At 49.3% G+C, this 20,687-nt stretch overlaps 1 protein-coding gene across 8 annotated transcripts in view; it reads left to right on the top strand.

The window, feature by feature from the left end:
* Positions 1–20,687, top strand: part of LOC134526596 (tetraspanin-15-like) — a 107,989-nt gene that overhangs the window by 78,762 nt on the left and 8,540 nt on the right. For 7 of the 8 annotated variants that reach the window (XM_063358626.1, XM_063358630.1, XM_063358627.1 and 4 more), the window contains 5 exons: positions 2,712–2,786; positions 6,486–6,581; positions 11,157–11,270; positions 17,030–17,083; positions 18,239–18,355. In XM_063358626.1, the coding sequence (XP_063214696.1) occupies positions 2,712–2,786; positions 6,486–6,581; positions 11,157–11,270; positions 17,030–17,083; positions 18,239–18,355 (456 nt within the window). Of the gene's footprint in view, positions 1–2,711; positions 2,787–6,485; positions 6,582–11,156; positions 11,271–17,029; positions 17,084–18,152; positions 18,356–20,687 lie in introns of all 8 variants that reach the window. The other variant, XM_063358632.1, reaches the window with a different exon arrangement.

Genomic DNA, 20,687 nt, shown 5'->3' with positions numbered 1-20,687 from the left:
GGGGGGGGGGGTCACGCCGTGGAGGCACAGCCACTCGCTCGCATGCCACCGCTTCCACGCGAAGGGTGAATTTTTGCAAAAACTGGGGGGGGGGAATACCAGCTCCTTGCTGCGCTGCTTAGTGATCTTTTTTTTTTATTATTTTTATATTTTTTTTTTTTAACTTGCTTTGTGATTTTGAACTTGCGGCAAACTTACAGCGGCTCAAGGTGAGGTTAAATGCTGTTTGATGGGGATTTTTCGCTCTTTATTCTGCTGCTGGAGTCGTTTTAAGGAACAAAATGCTGATTTATTTGTGCCCGGTCTGGCAGACGGCGAGGGCTGCGATGCACTGGTTAAAAGGGACAATCGGGGACGTTGCCAGCAGTTTCACCCCTTAAATGTGCATTACGGTTACCGACGGTCGCCGCTATCTTTGTGAATGCAAAAAAAGTGCCACTTTCCGCTACGTCCGTGCATCCAGTGAGGGTTTGCGTGCTCCATTCTTGGGGGAAGAAGAGGCGGTTTTCGCTCGGGCTGCACATTTGTAAGGCTCGCGCTGCTTTGCGCTCGCTTTTCTTGCAAATCCTCTATAAATTATCGAGGAAACTGTGGGCTTTCTGAAGGCGAGCTTCCGTATTGCGGGGCGTCCGGGGGGAGCTGGGCATCACCTCTGTGACTCCCCAGCTTCGCGTTTTCCCTCTCGCAAGGCATTGCAATCGGCATCTGCCGTGTCCTTCTTCCCCGTTAATGCTGGCATTTTTCCCCCCATTTATAACGTCCGTAAGTTAAGCTCTTTTTTGGGCTCGCGCCCTTGGAAACGGCGGGGTTTGCTGCCTGTGAACCTCAGCTTGATGGAGCATTTGAAAGCCATAGTCATCGCTTTCCTAATAGCCGGGTACAGCCGGCATCCCGTGGACTTCGGCACGACACGCCCGCCTTTGTTTATAAATCACATATCGAACCTGGATATTAAATATTAGCCTTGATTTCAATATGCACGGAGCAGGCTGAGTTGTATTGCATCAACCTCGCCTTTTGCATCAGGACTTGACAAGCTGGAGGGCAGAAACCGAGACTGCAAGAAGGAAATAGAGTGGGGGGGGGGGGAACGAAATTGGTGCAACGGCCAAAGCGCTAGAAAGAGCAGAAGAGCAACCTGCGCGAGGGGTCTCGTGGGTTAAAATTCTTGATTCTGGGGGAAGAGCTGCAGGGTCGGTGCTTTCGGAGGAGTTTGGCAAGAAGAAAGGCTCCGCGTGCCGCATCCTGCTGATTTTCAGGCGTTTCTTGGTCAGAGCAGCGCGCCGTGAGCGCGGCGGCGGCCATCTTTTCTCTCTGCTCAAGTGGGATGGGTAAGAATTTGCCCTTTTTCCCGGTAAACAGAGGACAAGGCGCCTTTTTTGAAATTTATTTTCTTGGGTTTTAACCAAAGTTGAAGAGCAGATACGTTTCCAAAATGGAATTTCTCTTTCTGGCTCCGGCGTTGTGGGACCTAGGTGTGCCCCGCTTGGTAAAGCCGTGAGCCGCGCCGCCGTGGGCTTCCTCCCGAAGCAACCCCCTCTTATACCCGTTTGGATGCGTGAGGCGTTTTGCATATCATCTCTGCCCACGAGATAACAGGTGCTTTGTTAATTGTGTTCCTTAATTATGGGATTCCTCGCCCGATTATACCTGGCCCGTTATGAGCTGATTTAGCTGGCGATGAAAAGCGATGCTGCTTCTCCGCGCTAGCTGGCTCGTAGCAAATAAGCACGGTGCAGAACTGGTTGGCTAATTGGCGGGTGGCTAATTAAAAACCCCGATGTTTTGGGGCATGAAGTGGCGTTTTGCTCCAACGGCGCTTGGGTTTTGCCAAGCTTGGGAAATAATTTCTGGGTCGGCGGGTCCCTGCGCGACCTGCCTTTGTACCCAGGCTGTTCTAATAAACCAACGGTCAAAGTGAATATCGAGGTAATAAATTACCTCTCCCCTCTTTTTTTTTTTTTTTTTTTTTATCTGGCTTTTGGATTTTTAGCTGGTTACCATGGTAACTTTCCGCTTTCCTTTTCCTGGCGAGTATCCAAAGTCGTTGATGGAGGTGGCCTCGGGGAGACAAGCGTGAGCGGCTCTCCATCCTCTACAGTGTCTGATGGGACCTCTCGGACAGGGACCAAAGCATTAGGAGACTGACGGGTGTCTCCATGAACATCGGACCTTCTAGTTTAAGTCGTTTGCTCCATCAGGATATTGATTTCCAGCCTAAATCCGTTGCCACTATCAGTTCTGGCAGATCATGAGTTATTGCCCCTACTCTGGGGCATGGATGATCCTCCACTGGATGCCCAGTTTGGAAACATCGGTGTTCAACCAAGCACCGGTATCCCATCAGAGAGGGATGCTGCACACCCATATCCATCCAGATATCCACCACCTTTGCTCCCACTGCATCCATTTTACCAGTTTCCCGGTGCAGAATTTGGCCATTCAAATTGCGTCTGGTTTCTTTTTTCAGTCCATTCATCCATCCTTCCTTCCTGCGACTGTTTCTACAAGGGAGCAAGCTGCTTTCCCTCTTAGGACTGAGATCTTTGGAAGGGATTTGCAGCTCCCAGGGGAGCTCGTAATGAAATGATCTGATTTCTAAGCATTTCAAAGCAGCTCTGGGTTTCCAGGTCTCCTTTGTTGCAGGTAACCACTGACAGAGGACACAGCCTGGCTTGGAGCAGGGCTAATCCTTCCCTTTCTCCTTTCAGTTCTTCTGGGTCCTTCTGGTGATCTTCCTCACGGAGCTGCTGCTGATATTCGTCGAAATCATCTTTGAAAACAAGGTGGGTGCAATCAGGAGGCCTTTGGACGCTGCACGGCGGCAAACTGCAGCCACACGTGTCATCAGGGAGGAAAATCTGCAAGTATCTGTTAGCGTAACCCCTGAAAATGGAAGTTTTTCCTTGCTCCTGCTCTTCTGGGGCTACCCATCGTGCTCCAGAGCTGCCATGGACCTCCAGCACCACCCAGAGCCCCCACCGCAGCTCCCTGTGCAGACTCTCAGCCAAAAACTTGCTGGTTTATTTTTTTCCAGAGGACTCATTAAGCTGCTCGCCTCAATGACGTTAACGGCTGGCTTGTATTTGCAAGGACAGGTTTGAGTTATAGCTGAGCTGGTGAGATGGCAAATGTTTCCAACGGATGTCCTTTCTGGCCGCCCGCCTTCTGCTGAAGAAACCCTGCCATTTTCAATTTAATCTTGCCCTTGCAATCGATCAAACGATTAAATAGCTAATCTCAATCTCTGCTGGCTCAATGAATGCGCAAGGCAGGAGAACATCATCTGACATACCTACTTACGGGCTCGAAAAATCCATTTCCCTTTGCACAAACGGCTTGATATTCTCAAACCTGTTGGGGTTGGAGTGATGTGCTTGGTGAGCCCCAAAGACAGGTTGGGGTTGGAGTGATGTGGTTGGTGAGCACCACAGACAGGTTGGGGTTGGAGTTATGTAGTTGGTGAGCCTCGATGACGGGTTGGGGTTGGAGCGATGCTGTTGGTGAGCCCCACAGACAGGTTGGGGTTGGAGCGATGCTGTTGGTGAGCCCCACAGACGGGTTGGGGTTGGAGCGATGCTGTTGGTGAGCCCCACAGACGGGTTGGGGTTGGAGCGATGCTGTTGGTGAGCCCCACAGACGGGTTGGGGTTGGAGCGTTGCTGTTGGTGAGCCCCACAGACGGGTTGGGGTTGGAGCGTTGCTGTTGGTGAGCCCCACAGACGGGTTGGGGTTGGAGCGATGTGCTTGGTGAGCCCCACAGACGGGTTGGGGTTGGAGCGATGTGCTTGGTGAGCCCCACAGACGGGTTGGGGTCAGGATTTATGTTGTTGGTGAGCCCCAAAGACAGGTTGGGTTGGAGTTATGTAGTTGGTGAACCACGAAGACAGAGTGGGGTTGGAGTTGTGTAGTTGGTGAGCTCCAAAGACAGGCTGGGTCAGGACTTATGTGGTTGGTGAGCCCCACAGATGGGTTGGAGTTGGAGTTATGTAGTTGGTGAACCTCGAAGAGAGGTTGGGGTTGGAGTGGTGTAGTTGCCGAGCCTCAGAGACAGGTTGGGGTTGGAGTGATGCTGTTGGTGAGTCCCGAAGACAGGCTGGGGTCAGGATTTATGTGGTTGGTGAGCCCCAAAGACAGGTTGGCTTGGAGTTATGTAGTTGGTGAACCTCGAAGACAGACTGTGGTTGGAGTGATGTTGTTGGTGAGCCCCAAAGATAGGCTGGGGTTGGAGTGATGTGGTTGGTGAGCCCCAAAGACGGGTTGGAGTTGGAGTTATGTTGTTCGTGAGTTCCAAAGACAGGTTGGGGTTGGGAGTTATGTGGTTGGTGAACCTCGAAGACGGGTTGGGGCTGGAGTGATGTCGTTGGTGAGCCTCGAAGACAGGTTGGGGCTGGAGTGATGTCGTTGGTGAGCCCCACAGACAGGTTGGGGTTGGAGTTGTGTAGTTGGTGAGCCCCAAAGACAGGTTGGGGTTGGGATTTATGTGCTTGGTGAGCCCTAAAGACGGGTTGGGGTTGGGATTTATGTGCTTGGTGAGCCCCAAAGTCGAAGGGGGGCAATGGGGGAGGATATTACCTTTTGGAGCTGCAGCCAACTCCATCCAGCGGCTTCCCAGAGCTCTCCGAAACCCTCTGATCCCTGGAAAAATGCAGTGCACCAGTGGACTCCGAGGAAAATCCGATTGCTTGAGTCCTTCCCACGTGTAGGAAATCAATATGTGCTGCCACGTAGAGGCTGTGTTTTTGTGAAATTCAGCATGAAATCCTCTGCTTTGCTCCACCTTTGAGCCTCACTGATGGTGCTCAGCACCATCCTGCACCACAGGGATGCAACGGGAAAACGCAGGTGCCACCAGGAGAGGGGATCGCAGCCTCGTGATTAAACTCCTGGTTTGAGTAGAAACCATTAGCGCCTAAATCGTCCCTTAATTTAAATTTAACAGACAATATCAAAACCTAATTAAAAATGAAACAATGAGGGAGAGAGAAAAGAGAGATCCGACAAGCGATGAATCCACTTGACCCGAAATTGTTCGGAGGCACAAATCTGCATTTGGAACAATGGTTGTTTATTAAACTTGGTAAAAATATATTTAATTGGATTTTGTATTAAATAAGCGGGGACGAGGAATGAATTTAGTCGCCTTGAAGCTACTGAGCGTTGAAATGGGCTCTGTTGATATGCAAATGAGGTTTTGGAGATTATCGGAGATAACGGGTTTGGCGTCCTTGAAGCGAAGGGACCGGAGAGGTCTCATAACCAGAACTTGATGATTTAACCCTGCGACATTTATCTCCCACCTTAAAATCAAGATTTAATTACAGAGGCTGCCTCCAGGCTCGTGTCTTCTCAGGGGGCCGTGGGAGCCTATCTGGGGGAAAACAAGCAGAAAACGGTAAAACCTGGGTGTTGCCTGTTGTGTTGGTCTTAGCGGTGGGCAAACCAGGAATTAACATCTTAATGAACTTCCGCATGAGCAATTTCTTAAAGGCTTTTTCAGATCCCCTTGCCTGATCCCTCGCCGTGGCAGGCTTTGTTTGCCGCTCTGACGTGCCTTCATTGCTCTTCTTTTTTTTTTTTTTTTTTCTCCCCGTTCTTCTCCCCGTTCCCGGTTTGCCCAACCTCTAATTTTCATGTCAGAGTGAATTATGAAAAACAACGTTTTCTTCCCCTCACTTTCCCCTGCTTCTAACTCAGGAAAAAAAAAAGTTCCTTTTCCCTTCATTAATATTTGTTGCCTGGCGGTTTGTCAGGAGTCGAACGACAAGCCTGCGCTGGGCTTTGCGTAGGACATCTCGAGCTTCTGCTCCCAGCTCACTAAGAAGCTTCCCAGGCTTCTGTAAAATACATTTTCGATTAAATTAGTGTTTAACGTGAAGTGCCTGATGTGTCAAAGCGTCCTCGGAGATACGGCTGAAGGAGCGGCAGGGAGAGCCCCAGCCCGGCTGCACCGTTCCCTTTCAGGGCACGACTGAATGGCTGGATGATTTGTTGGGATTAGGAGTGATTGAGGGCTCTGATGAGGTCTCTGCTCCCGCACGTAGCTCATCCCACGGATAAATGGCTGTACAGCCTGCAGTGTTGGCTGCCACAGCCCATTTCACCTCCTCCAGCCCTTCCTAACGCAGCAGAAACCCCCTGCCGGGGGGTAAAATCCCGTTAGTCAATGGGATTGGGGAGCTTGAGGGAGCTTTCGAAGAAGTCACCCTAATAATTGAATTTAATAGGAAAAATCGGATAGGTAAAGGTGCGTGGGTCTGCTTGGATGTGCAGGAAACGGAGAGATGCTATGGGATGCTGCTAACCCTGAGTGCTCAAAAATGATGAATTTTACCCCAAGAAGTAAGCTTGTGCCAGCACGCAGGTTAAATTCTTACTCCGGTAACAGCTGGCAACACTTGCTATGAAAAAACGTTCATGTTTTGCTATATTCTCCCCGTGACTTTTCCATGTGTGAGCCATGGTTTTCATTTTTCCTCTCCCCAGATGAACGCGGTTTTCCACGCCAACATCCAAGAGGGCATCAGACACTATTACGATGACCTTGACTTCAAGAACATCTTGGATTTTGTACAAGAAAAGGTTCGATTTTAGAGGGGAGGGGGGAGAGATGGCATCGGGGAGGTCCGGTTGTGAAGTTTTTCAGAGAGTAGTTAATTCTGTGCCTCATCGAAGCAGAAGCATTAGTCTTCCCTGTATTTTTAGAGTTTGATCCCATCCCTCGGGTGCCTTCCTTGATCTACCTTGAATATCTTCGTCTTTCTTGGTTTCCACTGCTCGTTTTGCGCGGTTTTGCGTTGTGCTGCTCCCCGGGCTCACCCCGCGGGGTTTTTTTTTTGGCGAGTTATTCTGCCGTCTGTGTTCCCCATGAAGAGCATCTTCTGCTCCGCGCCACGGCGTGGACCGTACCAGGATATTTATATTTCCCAATCTTGAAGGCAAACAGGTGCCTAATGGCTGAAAGCTTTTTGATAGCTACCCCAACCTGCATCGAGAGAGATGGAGGAGTAAAATAACACATGATAAAGCTGCTCCAGGGCTGCAACGGCCCTTAGATAGGCCACCTTCGGTAAGCCTCTTTACTTGAGGTGCCATCGGTAGCTGGCCAAGCCCTTGACTCAACAGGAAAATTGCAGATAAGGTGTTTTCACGCAGAAGCTGGAAGAAGAGGAGATCTCTGGCCTCTCCATGGGCAGCTTGCGGTCCTGGGATTGGCGAGAGCTATGTCCAGTCCAACACTGGGGCTTGGCAAAGTCTGCTTTAATTTTTTTTAGGTGTGTGTTTGCATATTCTGTCTCGTATCTAACGCTTAGAGCCTGCCAGGAGTTGGCAGGATCCATCCCCTATCCTCAAGCCAACCTGCAGGTCGATAAAACCATCCTTGCAACTCTTATTTATTTATATTTTTTTTAACCAAACTTTTGACACGCTGCCGCTCTTGCCTTGCGTTTTATGCACCGCGTAGTTGGTTTGAGGTACTAAATCTTAAATTAAGTATTAAATTAAAATGCCTTCCTAATTCCTGCCATTGAGCCCTGGCTAGACGTGTTTCCTTGTTGTCTCTCGAAACCCAAGGCAGCCGCGCTTCAGCAAAGGAACAATTTGTCTCCCCCAAATCCATCGAAAAGCTACGTAAAGTCAGGATTTGAAGTTATTATCCGTGCCGTTAAGCGTGTGACCGGTCCGGAGAAGCTTGGTTAGCTTTAATGTAGCATTTGGTTTTCCAGCACCGGCGAGAAACCATTCCTGGGAATTGTGGGGGTTGTGGGTTTGCTCGTATTTTGAGTGAGGGTTTTTGGTTTACCCGTTATTTGTGTTATTGCCGGGGGGGAAGCACTTGGCTCGAAGCATTTTGGTGAATGAAAAAAAAAAAAAGCAGAAAAAACCAAAATCTTGAAATCTAGGAGAGAAATCGCAATGATGTCACGTCTCCGGGGTTGGTTTTGGAGGGCATCTGCTTTCAGATGAACTTTGGATGTTCTCACCTTGGCCTGCTTTCTCTTTTCATTATGGGTTGAAGCGTCATAAATATGTGAATCTTATCTCCGGCTTTGAAGAAGAAGAGACTGTGAAGCTCCTTCTTCTTTGATGTAGCTGGAGTTTAAGGCTGGTGGTGCCCTCTCTTGGCTTAAATACCTGCTTTTGACTCTTGGAGTCACCGTTAATGAGCCGAGCGCATTAAGAGTGGGAGCCCTCTGAAGGTCTCAAGACGCGACTGATTTTGAGAAGGATCTGAATCTTTTTCAAGTTTTATTCCAACCTCTCTAAGAGGATGCTGTAATTGAGATCGCTTTGTGTGAATGATAAATGGATGCTGCCGCGAGCAGTCGTAAAGTCCGTGTTGGAGCCATCCTCAACGAGCCTTGGCAAGGAGGAGAGACCACAAATCTCCAGATAAAGCAGATTTATTTGTGGGAAGGTTTCTATATCTCCAAACAAGTGAGGATCAGGCATTTATCATATAATCTCACCCCATTTTTACAACATTTTCCCCATCTACTTCTTCACTTGACTTTTTATTAAAAGTCTTCAGGAGGAGAACTTCATCTCAAAGTCTCTCTCTGGACCGCGAGAAGTTGTGGCCGCTTACAGTGTCGTTAACGTCGGCACATTTCGTCTCGTAGCGAGAGTAGGAGCTTTGCCAGAACGTAGAGCTCATTGCTGTGAGCTTTTCTATTAGCGCGTGATTTCCAAACCGGGAACAGCAGCGATGTCAGCGATGGAAATGCGGAATTGCTGCGTCCTGAGGGGAGGACCGGGGAGAAGGAACGCAAAGAATTGACTGCTTTTAAGAGAAGGCAAATTGGTTTTATTGGAACTTCAGCAGCCCAGTTCGCTTTTTGGAGGGTGAAAACTGGAAGGAAGGATTGCACCCAGACCTGCTTTTTGGATAAAACGCGAGCTCAGAGCAGCCCGTTATCATCATTTAGTGGTTATTCTGGACATTTTCCTTATTAAAAACATTGTCCATGCATAGGTTAGCTGGCAGACGGCTTATTTAGGTCGGACAAAACCAAACTACGCTCCTTAGAATTTGAATTTTGCTTAAACCCTCTCTCAAAAAGAGACCAGTATCTATATCAAACCAGTATCATACAGTAAAAGCAAGTAATTGTGGTCCAAAATGCCAGACGTTTAACATTTTACGTCGCCAGGGTGATGGTGGAAATAATGTAGTTTTACCGGTTGACACCTACCGGCTCTGGCTGCCTGTGAGCGAGTAGATATGGAAATAAATTGCCCTAAAGAAAACAATACTTAATACGTTTTTAGCACTCGCTTCTGCTGAACTGCTGCCCTTCGCAGCCCTTGGACGTGAGGCTGGAGACAAGGATGACTCAAAAGCCCAGGTTTGCCCCAAGTCGGTAACGGCAGCTATTCTGCCGCTCCTCAATTTATCTTTTTTTAATGGTTTGCTCAGCACAGGTAGAAGAGGAGAGTTCAAACCGCTTCGCTGAGCACAGGATTTGAATTTCAAAGAGCTGCCGGGACTGCGGTTCTTGCCTCAACCCGAGCGGCTCCCAACTCAAAAGTAAGGCCGGGAGGGATGGAGGGTGTCGTGCTCGCAAACCTCCTCCGTTCTTCTCGGGGAAGATTAAAGGCAGCTTTCACTGGCGTGGCTCGTTCGAGCGCTTTGCTTCGAGGGCGACGCTTTTAGCCATAATGAGCCCGGGTCTTGCGGGTGGCGGCAACGATCCTCGACACGGAGAACTCCTCGGATGCGACCTGCCAGGCTCTTTCCGTGGGCTCTCTTTGGGGTTTTTTTTTTCTCCTTGTTACGATTCTCTGAGCGCCGGGAGCCTGCGTGAAAGTAAAACCCACGCCAAAGTCTGTCTCGGGTTATGAGAAATAAATCCAGGCACAACAGTAATGTGGGCTAAAATTCTCTTCGCAGAGAAGAAAACCACCCTGGTGAGGCTTCCTGGCAGCTCGTTATAAGGATTTTTTTACCAATTTTTGCATGTTTATAAAAAGCAAAAGGAAAAAAACTCCTTTGCAGCATGGGGATATCAAACGGGCAGCAATAGCCAATATCCCTTTAGGTGTTTTTCTCCCCTTCTTTCTAGGGGAACTTTTGCAAACTGGTCTCCCTCAGTGATACAGGTAGGATTAAAAGCAATCTAGGAATTAAAGGTAGGAAGTTAGAAAATAGCTGTAAATCTGTGGGTTGGCTGCTCCTGGCCATATCTGCCCGTTTTGGCACCGGAGGAGGCCAGCAGGAGCCCAAGAGCTGGTGACTTTTCCTACTCCCGTTGGCCAAGTATCGCCACCAACCCGTCAGCAGGAGCGGATGCGCCACAGGGTCAAAACAGCTCCCAAAAACTGCCCCTTGCGGAGCGCGGTGCTTAAAAAAATTGGGGAAAACCTGTTTGGTTTTTTTTTTTCCGGCTTATCAAGCACGCGCGCCTCGCCTGCCCACTTCAGGCTTTTCATTCCGGGGAAAAAACTTAAAGATTCAAGCTTGTTTACCAAGAGAAGGGATGACTTGATATATAATAAGCCCCCTTTTATTCTGCGGAGAACAGAAAATGACTTTCATTAAACTTTTTCTTTTTTTTTTTTTTCTTTCCTTCTTCATTGTGCGAACAGAAGGAAAAAAAGAAGCTTTTTTTTTTTTCCTTTGTAGCTGCAGCATTTGATCTCTAATTTAACTTGACGGGAAGAGAAATCCCTGTTAGACTGCAGAGCCTTATTAGCATTTTGTCGAATGGCACCAACTAGCCGAGCTGCCTTCAAGAGCCAAGAAATACATTCATTCAAGGCACTGAAAGAGCCATCTCTCCTGCGCGCCCCGGGAATAGGATGGATTAGTCACCTGGAATTCAATCAGCGATGCATGAATGAGCCTGATCTTTCCTGGGCTCGTGAAGGCAAGGATGCTTCCAGTACACGTGCGTACGCACTTACAAGTACCGCACGCCTCTAAAACGGGGGGAAATGGGGCTAAACAGTCGCTTTTCTTTTTTCGCACGGTGTCTTCGACTTCCTATTTAGGATCCTGGAAAGCAGGCGGTACTCGGGGCTCCCGGTGCTGGCGTTGCAAAGCAGCCTTGGGGATGCGGGGTGAGGCTGGGATGGAGGTGTCGAGGTTCCTTCAGCTCCACGTTTCATCCTCTCCTTTTCTTCTTCTTTTTTTTTTTTTTTTTCTTTTTGCAGTTTTCATGCTGCGGCGGCGATGAGTACCGAGACTGGGAGGTTAACCAGTACCACTCCTGCAACGGCAGCGGGCCGCTGGCGTGCGGGGTGCCCTACACGTGCTGTATCAGGAAGGTAAGGCGGCCCAGGCACGGAAAGTGCCTTTATTTCAACCAATATTTCAGCAAAACACCCTCTTCCAGCTGGTTATTACTGCATATTTCCATGCTGTAGGGTTTCTTGCAAACTGCATTGACACCTTGCAAAGCGGTTTGAGACAGCATCAGTGTGAGAAGCTAAAGAAACTAAAAAAAAATATATATATATGGGCTACACTGTATTTTAGTAGTTTTAACGTAGAATAAATACCAAGGTGCTGGGCTATTGTCACATCCCTCATGCCAAGGAGTTGTTAGAAATGCCGAGTTCCTGTTTCTGGACTTAATATGTGACATAAAATGGTTTTAGAGGATCGTTTTGCAAAGAAACAGCAGCATCTTAACAGGACTTGGCTGCGTCTCAGCGCGGATCCAAACGAGCTGTTGTCCCCTGCCCTCCTGTCCGAGAGGACACGTTTCTCAGGTGGCGTTTGGTGGCACATGGGGATTGTATTTGCCGGCGTCTGCTCCTAACGAGGAGGTTTTTGAGGGTTTTGTTGAAAATGGGACTGGGAGAGGTATTTGGAGGAAGAGCCGCCCTTGTGCAATGGAATAAAAAAAGGCCCTGTGAGCACCTGCCCTTGCGAAGCCGCATTTCCAACGCGCTGCGAGCTGAGTCGAACGGAGACGGCGAGAGGGGGGAGTGGATTTGCAGAGCCGTTAGGGTCTCCTCTGCTCATTTTCAGAGCTGAAAATCGAGACCCGCACCCCCCAAGCAGCGCTTTTCAGCTGAGACTAAGCCGGGTGCTCCGACGCCGTCTCGTTTAATGCGACCGTTCGCCTCGTTGCAATCAAATCTGACGCGCGCTGTGGATAAAACGCCAGGAGCTGGGCCAAGGGAGGGGGGGGGAAAAAAAGGGGCAAATATCCCTGGTTGCTGTGGCCAGAAGTGCTATAAACGCTGTTAAAAAAGATTTGCTAAGCGTAATCCTGGTAGCAAAACCTCCTCGGGGTTCAGAGCATCGGTGTTGCCTCTGAACCCCGGCTGTGCCCCAGGCTTTGCGAGTTGCAGGAGGAAAATATATCATCAATCTGGTATTGTTGTCGGATTTTTTTTTTTTTTAATGGAAAAAGAGGGAAATCTGGGGTGTCTTAATTACCAGTGGAAGTCTGACATGCAAATCAGCTGCAAAAATAATTGTTGTCTCTAATCAGGGCTTTGATTAAGAATCTTAAAGCTCCTGAAGATGGAATTAGGAATTCATGTGTTGTCCTTCGGTGTTACGAGTGAGGATGTGCGGGAGAGTCAAGTGCATTTTTTGGTATTTTTACACTCCCCACGGTTTTGGGTGACAATTTGGCAAACAAAAGACTTCAGCGCAGCAGGCAGTATCGGAGATAGACGAAATCCCCCGTGATTTATAACGATGCTCATAGGCAATAATACAGTAGGGTGAGAAATAAGGCAGCTTTTTGGCTTCCCATTGCAATGAGCTGGGTCTGGAGGATGCTCTAGTGAAGGACGGGAGCGGCCAGCTCCTGGGAGGGAAAGTCCACGGTAAATCCTCTACGTTTTGCTTTTTTTTGTTGTTGTTTTTTCTTTTTTTTTTTTTAAGAATTAAAGCCCATGAATGTGGCTCTGACAGCCCGAGCGGTTTTATGGGAAGCGAGACCTCATCAAATGTACCTCGGTCTCCGTGAGAAATGAAACCCGTTGTTGGGGGGAAGAGTAACCAGGTAGATAGATGTAGCCTCGCTCTTCAGAGCTTTGATTTTTGGCACCGCAGGGCACTGTTGGTTCAGAAATCAGCCCGACACAATATCAATAGCGCATGAAATGGATTAGGAGAGCCAGCTCCCTTGGGAGGTTTCTGCTGTCTGCGACATAAAACAAGCTAATAAAAACTTAGTTTAAACAACAGAGTGATCCCCCCCTGTAGTTGCATTTACCGTAAGCTCCAGAATTGCCTATTCCTAGCTATTCGCTGGAACTGTAAAGTTGTCGTAGGGGGTTTTCCTTGGGGGCTGAGAAGGCGGGAGAAGCACCTCGGGATGAAGGAGGTACCTCTGTGCAATACTCTGGATATGCCTGGTTGGGTCTTAGCGACGTTCAAGCCCTGCTGAAAACACTTTCCACCCAAATATGTTACTCAAGGGCTAAAGAGAAGATCTTGCATTGGTCCCGCAGCTGGAGGGATAACCAGGGACTACCCGGGCACGTGTATGAATTCTTCCGTGTTGGGTGGAGATTCACATGATGGTCTCGTCTCTGTGAATAACCTTTTTATCAACCAGTTATAAAAGGTTTGTAGGGCAAGAAACCCTTTTCCTCTTGTGTGCTTCTTCTCTACTTGTGCCTTCATGAATGAAAGATGGAGAGCGAAGCATCCTTTTGTCTTAGAGGCCCTTTGAGATTTAAGTAGAGAGGTACCGGAAGACATCATTTGGAAACGTAATGTCGTGGAAAGAACAAAAGATGCTGATAGGAGCGAGCTTGTCTGAAGGAAGGAGCGTGAAACATGGATTAGGAGGTTGGTTGCAACGTGTTTTCAACTTGTCATTAAATACAGCCATAAAACCATCCTGTTTTCCAAGAAAAGATTATTTTTTTTTCTATCGCAAGACCCTCCAAGAGCTTTGTGTTGCATTCCCTGGGGCATCTTCCGGGGCCTTAAAGAGAGCAGACATCCTCCAGAAAAGGAGAAGGGCTGTTTTGAAGAGTCTCATCTTTGAGGTTGTAGACCTTAAAATCTTCCCAGGAAGAAGGAATGGGCAAACACGCACCTGCCTGGGTGTGTGAGACTGGATCCCCACCTCTAAGTGCTTTTCTAAATGGTTTTCCAAGGCACTTGTGCCTTCTCCCAGGAAGCCGCAGCGAAGCTGTGCCTCTGCCAAGCACAGTGTCTCCAAACCCCTTGTGAAGTGTCACCGCTGACATTTGGCACTGATTTTGGGGAAAAAAAAGCAATTGGTTAAATAAAAAGTGCAAGGACTGCAGTCTTCTGCCCTTGGTAGTTTTAAATGTCTCCGTGTGTTGCTCTTTTGTGATCCTTGAAGGCATCAAAATGCATTCTGGAAGAAGAAAAGCTATGGCCTGGTTTTATGTTAGAAATTTCAATTCAGCTCTGACCTTCTCTTCCGTGCAAGAGCTTGACAAAAGTCGATCGAGGCTAAAACCTGACTTCTGTCTTCCACGCTTCTCCCAGCTACAAGGTGTTGAGGGAATTATTCAAACAGTGGGGCAGGACTGGAGGCGACTGAGAAACCTTTGGTTATTTAACGCAAGAAGGAAGAAAACTGGTGATGAATCTGTGCCGTAGCCAGATAAGTCGAACGATGGGCTCGATAGAAAGCAATGATGTTTCACCAGCAAGAGTCCTACGATGTCCATGAAAGGGAGTTTGAAAAGCAAGGACAACTGAAGGCCGTTGAGAAAAGCGGTTTATTTTTTTTATATAGAATCATAGAATCACAGAATGGTTTGGATTGGAAGGGACCTTAAAGCCCACCCAGTGGCACCCCCTGCCCTGGGCAGGGACACCTCCCACCAGCCCAGGTTGCTCCAAGCCCCGGCCAACCTGGCCTTGAACCCCTCCAGGGATGGGGCAGCCACAGCTTCTCTGGGCAACCTGGGCCAGGGGCTCACCCCCCTCACAGCAAACAATTCCTTCCCCAGATCTCATCTCAATCTCCCCTCTGTCAGTGTAAAACCCTTCCCCCTCGTCCCATGGCTCCCCTCCCTGCTCCAGAGTCCCTCCCCAGCTTTCCTGGAGCCCCTTTAGGGACTGGAAGGGGCTCCAAGGTCTCCCCGGAGCCTTCTCTTCTCCAGGCTGAACCCCCCCAGCTCTCTCAGCCTGTCCCCACAGCAGAGGGGCTCCAGCCCTCCCAGCATCTCCGGGGCCCTCCTCCAACAGGTCCATGTCCTTCTTGTGTTGAGGACTCCAGAGCTGGACGGGGTACTCCAGGTGGGGTCTCACGAGAGCAGAGCAGAGGGGCAGAATCACCTCCCTTGACCTGCTGGCCACGCTTCTTTCGATGCAGCCCGGGATGTGGTTGGCTTTCTGGGCTGCAAGAGCACAGCCCAGAAACCTGGGAACAGGTTGCCCAGAGAGGTGGTGGAAGCCCCATCCCTGGAAGTTCTTAAGGCCAGGCTGGATGGGGCTCTGAGCAACCCGATCTAGCGGGAGGTGTCCCTGCCTCTGGCAGGGGGGTTGGAACTAGATGATCTTTAAGGTCCCCTCCAACCCTGACAATTCTGTGATTGCTGGCTCGTGTTGAGCTTCTCATCCACCAGCACCCCCAAGTCCTTCTCCTCAGGGCTGCTCTCTCTATAAACCAAATAGGTGGATCCTTGGTCACCTACAGGTTCCTTTATGCCACCCTAGGTGACAGCATTTACCTTCAGAGCGCTGCAAATTCCCCTTATGCCGAAGGCTTCCCATTTTAGGCTCCCAACCCCGGATGGGACTTCTCCCGGCGACGCTCATGGGTGCTTTGCTGCTGATCTCCAGTTTTTCCCGCAAGCCTGCCGTACGCACAGGGACTAATTAGTCTCCTTAACTACGCCCAGTTTGTAAACAGCGTTTCGAAGCGGGGGAGAGATGGGATTTTTTCGATAGCGCTGCGAGTAATGTGGTAGGTACAGAAGCTTTTGGTAAGGGAGCGCCGGAATAATTTCCCTGCCAATTACAGGAGGAACAAGCTGGAGCTTTATGGGCGCGGACTGGCCGGAGGTGCACATTTCTTTTATGCTGCGTCTTGCAGGAAAGCATAATTGACACCTAAATGTGCACATTTCTCCTTTTCATCTCTCTGCCTCCGAAGCACGGGATGGTTTTGTTTTGTTGTCCAGGAGCTTTTGCGTGTTGTCAAAGCCATCTTTCTGAGAGCGTAATCATTTCAGCACGTTATTATTTCATGGGCGCGAGGCCCCTTTAGAAAGACGGGGTGTTATGGAAGCTGCTGTTTGATCCGTGAAACAAGCCAAAAAAAAAAACCAAACCCCATCAGAAGATCAATCCCCAGAGGTGCAAAGTACCCGACTAGCTCAGGATGCGCCAGAGCTGCTCTCCAGCTTTGATTTATTTGGGATGAGCCAGAATCAGTTTTGTAACCCAAAATGTACCGCTTTCCATCCTGACAGAAGCAGAGGAATTAGGTTTGATTTTATTTTATCAAGGTCCCGAACAGCAGCGTTTGGCTGGCATTTCTCTCGGTTGCTGTAGCTCTAGACACATTTTTGCTGGCCAACAAAGATCTGAACCTTGGGCATGTCTAAAATCCTTACGTTTCTCCCTGGAGCGCTGGGAGACTTTGGGGAAATTCCTGTTTGATTTCTGGAGAGCCCAATACATTTAATCCCTGCGAAATTCCCTTTATTATGAAGGAGAGACACGACCGACGGTGTTAGAAAAGGTGGCCGGAATTAAACAAGGAGAATGTTTTGAAAGAGCTGCTTTGCGAAATGCTCGCCTGCCGGGGAGCTGGTCCCGGCTCAAATCACTGGAAAAGCGTCGGGGGGGGACCTGAGCATCCTCCGAAACAGCAGAAACCGGAGAGAAAGGTAGTTTAAAAAAATAATAATGAAAAAACCCAACAGCTTATTGCCGACGTGCATGGTTTGGGCCAAAAAGGAGCCTGCGGTAGCAAAGCGATGTTTAAGGGTAGCCTTGTGCTACACTGAATGGCCGAGGCAACAAAGTGAGCTCTTGTATTTCTTATTTTTTATTCTTATTTCTTGTATTTCCCCTTTGCCTTCCTCCGAGCTAAGTCTGTTCGCAAATTGTCTGTTCGCAGGTCCACGGAGAAGTCATTAACACCCTGTGTGGATACAGGACGCTCGATAAAGAGGTAACGTTGCCTTTTTTTCTTCGTACGTACGAGATTTGCTTCTTCTTCCCCAAATCCCCTGAAACAAAACAGTTATCTGCAGGTAAGCTCTTCCCCGCCAAAGACGGCTGTTACTGCAGCTGCGTATAAATTCATTTTTATTGCTTTTCCCTGGCATCTCAGGGTGTTGCTCAGGCTCGCGACATGTTTGGGTAGAACCTGTAGGCTTTGGCGTGGCCTTTCTGGATCAGCCCTGGGGAGTGTAACAGGGAAAGTCTGGATGAAGGAGGACTTCCCTTTGGTTGAGGAGGATCAAGTTAGAGTCCGTTACTCTGCCCTGGGGAGGCCCCATCTGGAGCCCTGGGTCCAGTTCTGGGCTCCCCGGTTCCAGAAGGACAGGGAACGGCTGGAGAGGGGACAGCAAAGGGCCACCAAGAGGATGAGGGGACGGGAACATCCCTCTGATGGGGAAAGGCTGAGGGATTTGGGGCTCTTCAGTCTGGAAAAAAGCCGACTGAGGGGGGATCTTATCAATGCTGATCAATACTTCAAGGAGGGGTGTCAGGAGGACGGGGCCAGGCTCTTCTCAGTGGTGCCCAGGGACAGGACAAGGGGTAACGGGCACAAACTTGCCCATGGGAAGTTCCATCTCAAGACGAGGAGGAACTTCTTTGCTGTGAGGGTGGCAGAGCGCTGGCACAGGCTGCCCAGAGAGGTGGGGGAGTCTCCGTCTCTGGAGACATCCCAACCCCGCCTGGAGGCGTCCCTGTGCCACCTGCTCTGGGTGACCCTGCTCTGGCCGGGGCTTGGACGGGGTGATCTCCAGAGGTCCCTTCCCACCCCGGCCACTCTGGGATTCTCTGCATGCTGCTCCTGGGTTGTGTTTTAAGGCTTGCTGGTAGGAGATTCAAGCTGATTCTTGAGGCCTTTTGGGGTGGCCGAGGGGCTGTATCGAAGCTGCAGTATCTCCGTGCATATGGTCCGTAGCTCCCAGGGACAGCTTTTTGACACAAAAACCCAGGGAAAGGGCCAATCCAAGAAATCAATTCCCAAACGCTTCTCATACAACGCTTCTCCTTTGGCTTGCAAGAAGGAGCAAACGCGAGAAATAACATCTCTTCCCCAAACTCAACATCTCAATGAAAGCCGTGATGCTTCTCTCCGCTCTGGTTCCAGCGCCTGGAGCTGCTCAATGTCATCCACGTGCGAGGCTGCATCCACGCTGTCGGGCTCTGGCTCAAAGACAACTTTGAGGCCACTTTGGGCATCGTTTGCTCTCTGCTGCTTCCACAGGTACGTGGCGGATCCGGTTGACGTCCTCCCAGTTTCTTTCGCTGTGCTAGAGGAGGAAAATAACTCATTTTTAGCTATTTTTTCTCCCCCCATGTACCCCCGAGATCTGTGTCTGGGGTGGGAAAAGTCACAGCGCTTTCTAGAGCATCCTCGGCAAAATTAACAGTTTACGACTGCGGCACTGGCGGTCTCGTAACGCACTCCTGAAATCTAATTATTGATCAAGTAATAGCCTCTAAAAGCAAGGCACGCATATGTTAGCACAGCAAATCCCTTTATATTTGTTTTTACTTGTGCTGGAAATTTATGCTCTTCGAATCAAGCATAAATACTAACCAAAATAAGCCATAATCGTAAATTTAGCAGGATTTGCTATGCCTCGGGAAATCCGTTTCCCATTAATGATGCCTAAGGATCCAAGCAACTTTGCAGCACAGGTAATTAAGCTCTTCGTCACAGATGCTCGATATGGAGAGAAATTTGGGGTTGGAGCTGGGGCTATCCCTTTGCAGCGCTGTTGACATTGTGCTAGCAAGGAGGTGAATATCTCTCTTGGATCTTTCTCGAATTATTTTTGACAAAACTTTGGTGATTTAGTGTTGATTTGATCCTTTTTTTTTGGATTCCTTTCGAGGCTCCCAGGCAAAAGCTTTCTTTTTATCTCATTGGAATGTAACGTTGGGTTGGCTGCTGGAGGTATTTGGTGATGCTTTCCGGATATGGGGTTTTATCTAAATGGGAATGAAATGATTTTCTTTTTTGAAGTGTTTTTGCTTGCGGTGAAAGGTAGTGGTTGAACAAAGCAAGAAGCTGTTGGGGAAATATGTGGTACGTTGAGCTAATTTTTCAAAAGATGAACTTTCCTCTTGAGCTCTCAGATGGTCCAAATGAAAAACCGAGGTGGGGGAGCGGTTTGTGCCCAATCCTAGCTGTGGTGCTCCACGTTTCTAAAGTGCTTTCTCCAAAGCATGCAGATGAGCGATGGACTTCTGCTGTGCTACCACCAGGAAACGTAACGGGCACAGAAATGGGGTGAGAAAGTGCCGTAATAGAGGCGACCGCTTCCATCTGCCTCGCAGGATGTCGAGAGCCATTACAGGAGCCTCCTGTTGCGTTACCCATTAACCTGCCAACATGATGCTCTTAACTGGGAAGGATGGGGAGAAAAACCAGTGATGGCAATAAGGATTGCTGAGCCTTGATGAATATCAAGTGCTTTTGAGCAAGCTTTATGATTTTTTTTGGCGTGCCGTTAAATGCTCTTCAGATGAAGAACCTCGTTCTTCCCATCTGCTCACGATTTCCAGGTTTTAAATATAAATCGGATTTGATTCTGTCAAGTTTTGGAGGGGATTAAGTTATAAATGGCCATCTGTGTTGCCAGGAGCTGTCAGCCCAGAAACAGCTTCATCCCCAGCAGCTGCCAGCAGAAAGCTGGGGTGAGAACGTTGTCCTTGAATTGCCGATCCAAGGGGGAAGGCGTTGGCACCGTTGACGGGGGGAGGTGACAGTGTCTTGAACTTTGGGAAGAGCGAACGTATTGATGTGCCCCATTTTAGGCCCTGGGGTATTTGTCATGTCCCACACAGGACAGCTTCGTGGAGCTGCAAACCACCTTGGTGGAAAACTTGCAGAACGCTGGGGAGAACGTTGGGACCGTAATCCACCTTCCGAGTCCAGCTTTGGGCTTTGCCCAATTTTCCTCAAAGTCTTGCTCTTCCTTAGCGAAGGGAAATCTTGCTCTTTGCTTAGGGTCAAACGTCAGCCTCGTCTGTTATGGCGAGGAGATTGGGGGGCTCAAAGATTGGGGGTTGGAGCTTGGCTGATGTTCACCATCCGAGCATCCGAGACTTGTGCTTGGATTTGGGGTAAGCAACTGGCTCTTCTCATGCAGAAAGAAGGACCCAAGAAAAGTTTTGGCTGACGTAGGGTGCCCGCGGCGAGCGGGTGATTGTTGCTCTCGGTGTTGTCTTTCCATCAAGCTCAGACGCGAGAAACCATCACGTTTTGGCGTTCCAGCGTGCAGGAAGCTGTTGCATTTTTAAGTTTTCTCTGCTTTTCCCCAAACGTCTGTGCGAGAGGCCAAGGGCGCGGGGCAGGCTGCTTGCCTTTGCTCTCTCACGCGTGCGGGCGCCTGGCTCATTAGGTTCAGGGAAAGCTGTAAATCTGCTGGGTCCTCTCGGGTGTTGAACCAGGTGAGGAGGCAGGGGAAATCCTGCCTGGGTCCGTCACCGCGCGGCCGCCGGCCTCTGGGCCCAGCCGGTGCGAGGCAGAGGGAGTTTGTAATTTTATGGTCGCTCTTAAATCATGAACGTCTCTGCCTTTTTTTAAG

This window comes from Chroicocephalus ridibundus, chromosome 23 (assembly GCF_963924245.1).
Source record: "Chroicocephalus ridibundus chromosome 23, bChrRid1.1, whole genome shotgun sequence".
In the NCBI taxonomy this organism is placed as follows: Eukaryota; Metazoa; Chordata; class Aves; order Charadriiformes; family Laridae; genus Chroicocephalus; species Chroicocephalus ridibundus.
Note: the sequence above shows the minus strand (reverse complement) of the source record. Positions and strands in the feature narration are given on the sequence as shown.